The 12,447-nt window shown below is 31.2% G+C and overlaps 1 protein-coding gene across 1 annotated transcript in view; it reads left to right on the top strand.

The window, feature by feature from the left end:
• The window catches only part of LOC129224425 (GON-4-like protein), an 81,399-nt gene extending 71,547 nt beyond the window's left edge, over positions 1-9,852 (top strand). The window contains exons 14-17 of the mRNA XM_054858874.1: positions 3,999-4,733; positions 7,935-8,072; positions 9,187-9,339; positions 9,513-9,852. Of these exons, the coding sequence (XP_054714849.1) occupies positions 3,999-4,733; positions 7,935-8,072; positions 9,187-9,339; positions 9,513-9,695 (1,209 nt within the window). The 3' untranslated portion in view covers positions 9,696-9,852. The remainder of the gene's footprint in view (positions 1-3,998; positions 4,734-7,934; positions 8,073-9,186; positions 9,340-9,512) is intronic.
• The last annotated feature ends 2,595 nt before the right edge of the window (positions 9,853-12,447 follow it).

Consider the following 12,447-nt stretch of genomic DNA (forward strand, 5'->3'; position numbering starts at 1 on the left):
TTGCTAGGTAAAATAAACAACCCTACAGGCAAAGAGAAAGCCATCTTTAATGCCTTAGCTCCTTTGCTTTTACTTATTGTCTTAAAGTAATTACTAATTAGTATACTGTAATCCCAATTCAAAAAGAAAGATTTTGTTTTTTGCCATGGTATTGTTCGCTGTCGGCTCAGATTATACATAGGATTTTTTTTTCAGGCTTTAAAATTCTTATATTTTAAAACCAAGTTATATACATATATGTTTTGAAATTAATTGACAGTTTTTTGCATTTCGGTGTTTGTTACCAAGTAATCTAAGATTCTTTTTGAACAAAGAATGAAATCATTTGAAATTGAGTTACCTTTTTCACATCAGTAAATATTTTCATTAAAAGAAAAAACGTCAAAATGCTATATTCATTCATTAGAACCAAAGTTTTTGCTTAGAGAATAGCTCAATATGATTAAAAGATTTCAATTTGTTTTACATAAATATATCTATTATTTATGTAATAAAGCTACATTACTTCTATACTTTCACTATTACTTGTTATTCTTACAGCAATAATTATACTGCTTGAAAATTTAGTTCGAAATTATTGCTATATAAACTTTTTAGTTTTATCATGATTAGATATGTCTTTAAGAGTTTTTTTAATAATTTCTTAGAATTCTCATGCAAATTGGTTACTGGAAGTAAAGTATTTGTTTTAAATTTCCTATAATATTTCCTGTAGATAATTTAATGTACTATTTTTACTAAAACAAGAAGTTCTGTCTAGAACTAGACGAGCCTACTTTCCCGTATACCCATACTACTTTCTAGTACCTGATCAATATTCTCAAAAATAGCTAAAATCGCAAATGTTTTCAAACATATTTTCAAAATACTTTAAGCTGATTTCTAGGAATAAAATATTCCTCACTTATCTAAAAAAAAATTAGATGCGTAAAAAAAAAAAAAAAACGAAAAAAAAACGAAAAAATAAAATAGCAGCAACTTTTAAACAAAGCAGCTAATACACTTTTTTCCATTAAAAAAATCTTTAATAGCTTTCAAAACGAAAAAACAATAATTAAAATTAATAAGCTCATTAAAATAAATACATCATATCAAAAAAAAAAAATCGTTTCTTTTCCCCTGTTGCCAAAAACAATTTTTTAAATGAATTAATGCACTTAAAAAATTGAATAAAAAAATTAAAAAATTGAAAAAAATAATAAAATGTCAACTTAAAGAAATAATTTTCATTGTCAAAAAAAAAAAATCATCTTCGCATATCTTTATGTAGAAGCATAAATGTCTTCGAGTTTATTCGCCGAAAACTGAATGCCTAAATTAAAACTTTAGCGTAAGAATAAAAACAAGTCAAATCAATAATAATTATTTCACAGTCAAAACCATAGTTGCGGAGTCGGAGTCAATCTCATTTTGGGGTAAAAGATTCGGAGTCGAATATCTAAGAATCGGAGTCAGTCATTTGTCCTCCGTGTATAAATTTTTGCCAAAGCTACGAAGTCGGGGAGTCGAAGTCCGATTATTTGTCGAGCACAGGAGTCGGAGTCAAGTGCCCCTAAATTCTCGGAGTCGATGTCTGGAGTTTGGCGTCAAGAGCTATTTCCAACAAATTTTGTTTGAAGTAAATCCGCCTTCAAGTACGGAATCTACATTGACTTTCAGTTTCCCCGTAGGCCAGCGGTTCCTAACCCATGGGCTGCGGCCCACAAGTGGGCTGCGAACAGCATGTTACTGGGCCGTGGACACTGGTCGGGAATTTGAATCAAGATAAAACTTGTAGTCTTAATTTCCGTTTTTCGCGAAAATTCACTTATTAAATATACTATCACTCAAAAACTCTCCTGGCTCATCGCCAATAAGGAACTTTAGGATTAAGATTTCTTATATTTCTTAGGAACTTTCCCCTATAATTGAAGATGAAACCTAATAAATCAGAAACTTCTTTAATGAAAATTGCCAAAGAAGCTAGTATTAGATTCAAGCTTCAAGTTAAAAATGATCCTCTTTTGCTGAACTCTGGCAAAAATGAATTGAGGCACTTGAGGGGTTTTTCGACAACGTACCTATTTGAATGAGACTTTTCATTGCAGTTTAAAAAAAAAAATATAGAAATGCATTGAATGTTGCGAATTATTTGAGACTAAAATCATTCAGTTTCAATCCAGATATCAACTCTATCGTAGAGGAAAGACAATGCCAAAAATCCCATGGAGCTTTAACTTTGAGGACTTGTTTTTGAGTTTCCTTACAGCTCTGCCAGCTAAGTGAATGCAATAAAGTTATTTTCTTCCTTGAAAAATATTTTGAAAATTGTTTTTGCACAGTGTATTTATATATGTAATGCAATATAAAGGGAAAAAGGGATTAACATCTCCAGAACTCTTGTTTTTAACGCACTTTCAGTCCTAATACGGTATATTATTCACACTTAAGTGCAGTTATGAACAGGCACCCTCCAGATAGTAAATTTTGGCTGTACAAGTAATGTATAGTAGTTTGTGGGCCTTAATCGTGTTTTCTACAAAACTGGTGGGCCGAACAATCAAAAAGGTTGGGAACCGCTGCCGTAGGCACTAATGTTAAGAGATTTGAACTGTTCAAAATTGAACGAAAACTTGTTCAAATCAAAAAGATATTTTCTATACATGTTTTTCATCAAAAGCTTTTCCCTATAAAGTTTGTTTGGAACCACTTCGCCTCTAAGTTCAAGATTTATTTTTGATTTGAATTTCCCCGTAGGCGCTAATGTTAAGTTTTTTTGAACTGTTCAAAATTGAACGAAAAATTGTTCAAATCAAAAAATGAATTATGGGAATGGGATGTTCTCGCCGAGATCTTTCTAACAAAAAAAAATTGTTCGAATCGGACTATTCATTCAAAAGTTATTAGGGGGGGACAGACAGACATTTTTCCCCATCTCAATACCCTACTTTCCAATTTTTAATTTTTCAATATTTATTTAACTATTTTATTTATTTATGACTTTTTTTTGTTTTTCGGGATGTTTTTAAGATGCATTAAGCCTTCTTTCATGCTTTTTTCTTCTTTCTCTGACTTTTACTGGGAAAGTAGGCTAAAAAGGAGCATCTTTTCAAAATATATTTTAAATTAACAGTTTAAAGCGTTTTAAACACTATATTTTATTTAATATACAATGGTTTTCTATTGGGGCAAAGAAAGGAAACCATTATCATTGGTAACACAAATCGGGGAAATTTGAGGAGCTTAATCAGGGAAATCAATGAAAACTTTGGGAACTGTTTTACACAGTTCCTGTAGCCACCCTGGATAATCTGACATTAAATCAAGTGAGCACTTTTTGTTGTTACCTTGGTGTTTTTTATGGAAAAAACCCAGGGAAGAAATCACTAAAAAGAGTAACAGTAGACTCAATTTGTTAAAGAGGCTTTCTGGCATTACCTGGGGCGCCTCGACTGAAACCCTTTTGGGAGATGTCCATAAATGATGTCACACTTTTTTCTGCAGCATTTACCCCGGTTCAAAAAATCGTGAATCCAGCACTGAAATTTTAGGGATGTGCCCTGTTCTCCGTCCTCTAACAATCCCAATATGCTACAAAAACATTTGGACTTCCAGCAATTGATTTAGTCCCTTAATCACCCAACAGGAATTTCATTAATTATTTATTGAACATAATCAAGTGATTAGTTTGCAAAAAATCCTGCAAGAGCAACATTTTTGTAAATATGGACTTCTATACCAGCAGCATAGGTCCTTATTTCTGTAGGGAACTACTTACAACTTGTTGAGTCCTTGCGATGTCAAGGTGTTGCATTTCACCAAGCAAAAAGAGGTCCGACACAATATTAGTAGGTATCCCATGATTTTTGTTGGCTTAGTGTATATGTATATATTTTAAATACGCTTTATTCATTTTTCTTTACTGAAGTAATTTCTTGAAAGAAAAAGATTATATCATTTTAAATTAATCATTTAAATGTACATGTTATTACTGTGTATTAATTTTTAAACATTTTCAGAAACCTTTTTGCACAACAGTGACACCAATAGCTCCAGCTGCAGAAAAGAATTCACTTAATGCTCCAACTTTTGATACACCACCTCCTAGTAAAAGAAAATATTGTCCAATATTACCTCGTGGTTTGCACTTTTCTCCTTTAAAGCAGATTTCTCCTATTCTGAAGAAATACTCACAGCAAAGACGCTCTGTTTCCATGGTGCCATTCAATTCTGCCTCCCCTTGTAAAAGAAAGTGTACAACTTTTGTCAAAAAACCAAATAACAAACCTCTTCCAATTAAGCCTAAACCAGTTGCTGTAGATATAAAACAGGAGCTTCCTTCACATGACTTAAAGTCTGTTCCATCTACAGCTACTGCATCCAATTTTAAAAAAGAAATGAAGCAGGTAAATAATCAACAATCTAATAAAGAACCAAATTTAGTGTGTTCGTCTGTAAATAAATCATTTTCAAATAAAGTAGCTACACAAACAAAGTTACGTGCTCCTGTGAATGAACTAAATGCTTCATTAGCTCCTTCAGTTTCAAAATCAAATGAAGCTGAAGCTGAAATATGTGATGAAGTTGATGAAGAAGCCATCGATGATGAACAAGACTTAGTCGCTTTAATGGCTGCTAGTACTACAATCTGCAAAAAACAACAGTCAACAAGTAAAAAGAGAAACAGATTGCAGAGGGATTTGGAATCCTCGTTAGCTCTTTTACAACCAAATTTAATTGAAAATGATCCTAAGGTAAGTTGGAAAATATTTTCTTATAAACTTTTGGAGATTCATGTTGTGGAATGTATGATAATAAGTACTATATTTTCGTGCGTATTATCCGTGGCAGCATATAATCTGCAGATTCTAAAATCAACATAAGAAAAGCAAAAATTGTATTTTCCGCGCCGCTGTATACTCTACGGATAATACAATGTCAAAAAACAGAAATTATTTTGATTTAACATACAATTTTAGCAACCAAATTAGAGCATGTGAAGTTTTAATAAAGTATAATCAAAATTAATCTAAACAGTAATTATTTCTCCTTGAAATTGTGATTACAGTACGTGAATTACATAAAGGCAGAGTCAAGACAAAGGAGCAGATGGACTAGTCTGGTGCTAATGGAGACTGCTTTTACTATGATTGCATGGTTGTTTATTTTACACAGCCTAAATTGTATCAGAGGAAAATTCAAGCTATGTAAAATAAACAACCATACAGGCTACGGAAACGGTTTCTATTGGTGAATCCTGCTGAAAGTTGAGGTTTAATGCGTTGGCGTTGAGGAAGAAAAAGAGCAGACAATCTGCCGCAGCACATAATCCACACCTCATCAATTTTTCACTTTTTAGATAATCCACGGATAATAAGCAGGAAAATATGGTAGTACTAACATGTAACTTGTATGAATATGTATCCTTGTGTATGTGTGTAAATTCTTAACGTTATGCCTTTCTTAGGAATGATCTCTATTAACAAATTATTTTTTACTTTTATTGATCTTTCTGACCTGCCAGTTTTGTTGCATACAATTTGGAGCATGGAGAAATACTACTCACATCATTACAATGTACCAAATTTGACTCCAAAATGATATACCTTCCCCTTCCCATTGCTTACCAAGTACTTCAATTTTTAACCCTTTTTAATGTTCTCTGAATATAGGGGTGCTCACCAGGTAGGTCATGGTGCAGATTGCAGAATTTAAATTTTTATGAGTGGTGTTTTTACGAATGCTATTTCCATTTTTTAGTAAGGGTTCATTCTTTAGTGATCTCCATAGTATTGGTTGGGAGGTATTGCTCTTAGGGAGGATGCGCACCTCTGCTGAATATAAGATATATTTACAAGGTAGAAAACATTTAAATGCAATGGTATAGAGCAGTAATAATTATGTAATTGATTATTTCATTGTCTCAAGGTTACTTTTACACAATGCTAAATTATTAACATTTTGAGGAAAGGATTCTTTTAAACTTACATTTGTTTCAATATATATGCTAAAAACAATTTTTCTTTTTCTTTTTTTAATGAAACTAATTATTCATATTTTGTTATTGAAGAAAAATGTTAAAATAAAAAAAAATATGAAATTTGTGCTCTAAAATTTATCTGTGCATTGATACTATAATCATGTGGAATGGGACATTAGTTCAAAAAATAAAAATAAAAAAGACATGCAACAGTTTGTTTCAATGTTTTTAAGTTCTTGAGTTACTCTTTTGCAACAAATCAAAAACTTATTTTGATCGAAGAGGTGTTGCTAAAGGTTTTGAAGGTATGTTAAAAAAATAAGTTTTTTAAAAAGAAATCATTAGTATAATATTTTTGTGATTACTAATGTAATTTATGTATGACTTACTGATTTGAGTCACAACTTCTCATAAATGTGGGCCATCTTAAGAGGATAATTTCTTTTATGAATTAATACATTGAATAGTAAAGTTTTTTTTTTTTTTTTTTTTTGAATTCTTCAATGTATTATGTTTTTTCATTGTGTACGAGGTAATATTTCAATTATATTTTGTCTCAGTTCATACATCCTTTTTTTTTTCAAAATGAATCAATGCTTTCACAAAAGAAATCCCCCCCCCCCCAAAAAAAAACATGAGGAAGATTTTGGTCAAACCTTTTTACAAACAAGCCTAAATACACAACAATTTAAAGGCAGTTGTTAAATACCTCATTTATATGCCTCATGCCACTGCAACAAATGAAAAACTTTCATGTATTACGGTAATGAATAAGTGTTTTGCAGTTTAAGAACTATGAAATGTTTCAATCTACAACTTATTTGATTTTTTCTTATTAATAACACTAATTTACCCGGTAGCAGAATTTTGTCCATCAGTCTGTGTCCGAGATTGAAAATTCAAAAATACCTTCAAAATGCTTCGGACATAATTCTTGCTAATTGTCATGCAAAGTGACCCACTGAATCTAAATATGATCAATGTTTCCTACCTACACCTCCCACCTTTTGGAAATGGTGCCCCCTCCCCCCCCCCCCCCCATTTTTTTTTTTTTTTTTTTTCCTGTTTTCGACAGTTTCATAGTATTTTTATTTGGAGGGAAATAGAGTGTTATATTAGCCATTGACACTCTTATGTGAGACTAAAGAGGTGCTAAGTTAAAAAAAAAACATTTGAAGCAAGTTAGGAAAATTCATGGGGGTATTCCCCCTTAAATATTTTTTAAATCATCAAAACCAATCTGTTTTTTAGGGGTTTGTTTTCAATTTTTTCCGTTATTTTTTGGTATAAAGCCAGAGTATAGGACTCACTCCTTTAAGCTCCATATCCAAAAAAAGTTTTACTTTAAAAAAAAGAAGAAGAAGAAAAAGAAAAATAATAGCTTCTGTCAAAAACTGAAAAAAATTGTGGGGCTTTTCCAAAAAGTGGGAAAGAAGCACTTCTTTTCCAAAAAGGGGGATGTAAAGGGAGAAAACAGTGGTCATATTTGGATTTAGGGGTTCATTTTAGGTAAGAATCAGTGAGAATTACTTTCTGATATAATTTATATCAAAAGCATTTTGAATGTTTTTCTTTTTTTTTTTTTTTTTTGCCACGCAATGTAATGTGTGGGATACACTGACACATATTAACCATAAACTCTAAATTGCCTCCAAGAAGTGCTTGAAAATAAGATGCTAAACTTCAAAACTACAAGTACATAGTACCTGTGAGTTATATCTCAGAGAATACAGTGCAACGGCTTCATTCGCTGAAATTCAAAAATTTTTACTCTTAATTTTTTCCTCTAAATTTTTCCTCCTTCAACTAAAAAATAGTCTACAGGCTTTCTCAAGAATCTGCGACGCATGTCGCAACTTGCTGGTGTCTCTGCTACTAGACTTTTTAATAAGAAGTGATTGTTGTAACGTTAACGTGACTATAAGAAACATTAATTGACTAATTGTTTTAACACTGAAGTTTTAATTTATTACAGAGAGAAGAAAGAGAAGCTCTTTTTGCAAATTCTTATCTTTTAAGAGTCACTGAAGCTTTAAAAGCTGATCCGGAAACTTGTGAAATGTTTTTAAAAGCTCTGTGCAAGTATCAACACAGTGCAAAATCTCCTGTTAAGGTATAGTATAATTCTTTGCTCTATTGTTTCTAAATGTTTTGTGGATTAGTATGAATCTAGAGACTGTATATGTTAAGCATAATCTGTCTTAGGAGTTGCATGAAAGATTGAATGTGTTTTAAGTAAATATGGAAACTTTTATCAATGTTAATCATTAATACTGATAAATCATAAATTTAATTGCTCATATCAGTAACACTAAGTGCACTTGTTTTAGCTAACATAAGTAAACGCATGTCTTTGTCTGTAAATTAACTCTTTCAAAACCAATGTCTTGCATTGCTGATGGATATTTAAAATTGTACTTCATTCTGCAATGACTTTTATTAGGTAACATGTTTTATTAGTTAAGTGTATGCTGCCTGTAATTAAATTATAGTAATAACTTCTTAATTTTAAGAAAAAATAGATTTCAGTTAATGAATATGTATAGTAAAGCTAGTTTTTTTTCCTAAAAAAACATATCATTTAAATCAAAATGACTTATTTTAGTGCTTTATCCTGCTGTACAAAGAAAAATACTGTTGCATATTTACTTTATTTATTTGTCTGAGTACAAAATGAAAAGTGATAACATGATCCTATCCTGAATAAAAAACATACTTCATGAATTTTATGAGAAGCAATTTGTAATTTCTTAAGTTATGTCAGTGAAAGATTTTGATTTTATTGCAATCTCTAAAGTTAACGTTATTTATTACGTCTGTTCAATTTTACTGTCATAAACTTTGCAAATCCTCCAATGTCATTTTAACCAAAGTTGACTAAATGTCATTAATTTTACACCTTTTTTTTTTGTGAGAAACTGGGATAATTGTTTCTGAAGGTAAGGGTTCCCCCCCCCCCTTGATCTTTACTATTTTGTGGTGGCAAATATGTAAAAATTAATAAGGTTACACAGCCAACAACTCTCTTGCCATTCATACAATATATAATTATGACACACCTTATTGTTATTGTTATTACAATCTCAAACAAAGCCACTATGCCTCAAGGGGTTAATGATTCTTCCATAATCAATTTAGCATGTGTTCTTCAATTATTTCTTTATGATTCATGAAATCTAACATTAATGAAACAAATAAATGAACAAAGTTTTTTCGTTTGAATATAGTTGTATTTTGAATTACAAGACATTCTGAAAAACTATCCTGGTCTGGCGGATGATTTTATTGCATTTTTGAGTCCTGAGCAAGCTAAAGTTTGTGGAAAATACAAAGAGTTTACCATGCTTCGCAAAGTACGAGAATTCTTAAGAAAAGTTGAGGTAACTTCTTTTTTTTTTCTAAATAGACCTGTTGATATTTTTCTGATCAATGATGCTGTATTTTTTGAATTGATTTCAAAATGTTATTAAAAACTTGTTTCTTTTGACAAATTTAATTTTGTTGTATATTAACTTATACAGAATTTCAAAAAAACTTGACTAATTTTTTTCAGATTCACTTTAGCAACCAGCCTCAACATCTTGTAAGAATCTTAAGAACATTTGGGCAGCTTAGGCTCCAAAAAGGCATTACTTCAGCAGAAGTGATAAATGCCCTACAATCTTTACTGAGAAATCAGAGTCATCTGATGGAAGAATTATCCAGTCTTCTACCAGACACACCTCCCCCTGAATAGTATGTATAAATGTTACAGCTTGAAATTTCCATTGTAAATTATTGTATAAATGGTGTTAGAAATGTTAGTGAATCTAATTTGAGTGCAATTTTATTTAAAATGAAAACATTTGTAAAATTTATGAAATTGTGCATAGGTACATGGTACACATTGTAAATATAGCAAAGAATTTAATAAATAATTTTTAAAAAGTCACCGTGTCCATTTTTTTAATTGTTTTAAGTCGAAATAAAAATGTTTAGTATTAAAAGCTTAATTGTATTTATTAATTTAACAAAATCTTTTGGAAAAAATTTCAATTGCGTTTTTAAAAAAATGAAGATTAGTGTTTTTGGAAAATTCATACTCATTACTCTGTTTTATAATAAAATCCTGATGAATTTCTAGATTTAATATCAAAAATGTTATTTTTTTTAGTTTACTTACTTTATGTTGAGCATCTAAAATTTTGACTTAGCCATGAATTCAAATTTGTTGTTTGGAGGTTTACCACTTTATTCCAAAAAAAAAAAAAAAAACTAAATGTCAAAATGAAAAAGAAGAGAAAAAAAAAAACTTTAAGAAATGTTTTGCACTGTTCAGAGTGTGTATAAAAGAAGGAAGGTTCATTTACTGAATGATATACATTTATTTAAGTTTTGAATTTGACAAATTACTTTTTAATGGGGTATAAAATAGCAAATTCATATCTTGAGTTTGAGCTTTTCAGCAAATGACAGGGGGAAAAAAATCATTATTTCAATAATGTACTTAAACTTAAAAAAAACTCCCATTTTAGACGGTGCTGTAGTCAGGGGAGTGGGGGTTGCAGGGTTCTGTAAAATATTGTTTTTTTTTTTTTTTGGAAAAAATAATTGCCAGAGTTCTATACAGTTGAACCTCATAAACTGACCCCAAAACAAACCACCACCCTCTTAATTCACCAAGAAAGACTGAAAAAAATGTTCTGTATAGGAATACAATAGATGTGGGCAATTTTATTCTTTTTAATGATCTGTTCATTAGAGGATCATTCTTTTTTTTTTATCTGTTCATTCAACTCGTTCATTTGAACAACTTCACTCATTTAAATAAGTAGCAGGGGATCTCTCAGTGCGACATACTTACGTACATTCGAAATGTTTCATTAGATCAGTACTGTAAACACGGGCTACTTTGGCCCACATTTTTGAACTTTTCTCCTTCTTTTCTCAATATTTTTTTAAAAATTCATTTTTCCAAGCCTTGGAAACTTTATTTGCACATCTAAAATTCTCTTAATTTAAATTTTTGAATAGTAATGGTTTTGTTTCAAAGCATTATTACCATTTTTAATTGTTTTTTATTTGGGCCAATGTTACTCTTGTGTTTGGGTTACTTTGGCTCAAAGTGGTTTTCCCTCTTAAAACATCATTGTAGAACTATCTAAAGTCAAAAAAAAAAAAAAAAAAAAAACTTGTGTTCATACGAAAAACTATTTATTTGAAAGAAAAATACCTTTTTTTTAATAAGAAAAAAAAAGGTATTTTTACACACAATTGTTTTAAGGAAAATTAAAAATTTCTTAATAATATGTGTGCATATATGAACAATAATAATCCTCTCCAGATATTGAATGTAAAATAGATGACTTAGAAGTCGCCAAGCAAGTTAAAAATAAAGCAAAATCAATACAGATGATAGTTGAGAGGAGGGATGTTATAGAAGACAAAAGGATCGCCAGAAAAGTGATAAAAGGTATTTTTAGAAATAATTTGGGAGACAGAAAGTGTGATAAGATATTAACAGGTGGCATGGGACAGGGAGTAGAAATTCCAAACATTTTATAGTAGCCTAAACGAGTTACGCAAAACATTACTAATGGATTCATCAGAAAATTGCATATGAACTGCGACGGTTAAAGAAAAAAGTTGAATAAAGCAGAAAGTAAAAAGGTTCGAAATGAATGTATTGTACTGCACTGAGAAAAAGAAAATTTGAGATTGATGAGATATTAAAATTTAAAGATGAATGTAATTCAAAAAAAAAATCGATTTTATCACAAGTGCATCAATACATACAAATCAGTTCCAAATTGCTCACCATTCAAAAGAACGTTGATTCATTTTTTAGGTGAACGAATGGATTTGTTCATTTTAAGGATTCGTTCTTTTCGACCCAGTTGTTCATGAACGACACATCCCTAGAATACAATACAAATTCCTTCATTAAACCGCCACCCCCGCTGTCCGCCAACTGCCAATGACTTTTGACGGAAACTGCATTCTCGGTATCATAATATAACTGTTTAAGCCGCCATCTTGAAAGACCGTGTCAAACAATTCAATCTTGGACATAAGCCATTTAGGAGATTGAATGTCCATAACGAGGCACAAACGGAAGCCATGAAATGTCACAGACACCTGCCAATAAGTTCCATATAAATGGCAAGGGTGTCCACACCCACCCCCGAAGAGCAAGGGCGCACCCCCCCCCCAAATCTCTAAATGTCACAAAGACCCCCCCCCCCCCACCAAAAAAAAAAAAACCAAGAGCCCCTCTTCCAAAAAAGTTAAAAATACCCCTCAAAACAACCGCCCTAGAAATTTCAATGGCACAGTCTGCACCATGACGCACCTCCCTAGGTGAGCACCCCTGTAAATGGAACTAGATTAGCTACTATATAAGTAAAAGTATCTAACTTTCTTTTCTCTTTTTTTGTTTAATTCGCCCCCTGTTTCACCCAGTGCTTAAGGGACATTGTTATTTTTATCATCTCCAGGAGTGTTAACTT

This window comes from Uloborus diversus, chromosome 6, assembly GCF_026930045.1.
Source record: "Uloborus diversus isolate 005 chromosome 6, Udiv.v.3.1, whole genome shotgun sequence".
Taxonomy (NCBI): Eukaryota; Metazoa; Arthropoda; class Arachnida; order Araneae; family Uloboridae; genus Uloborus; species Uloborus diversus.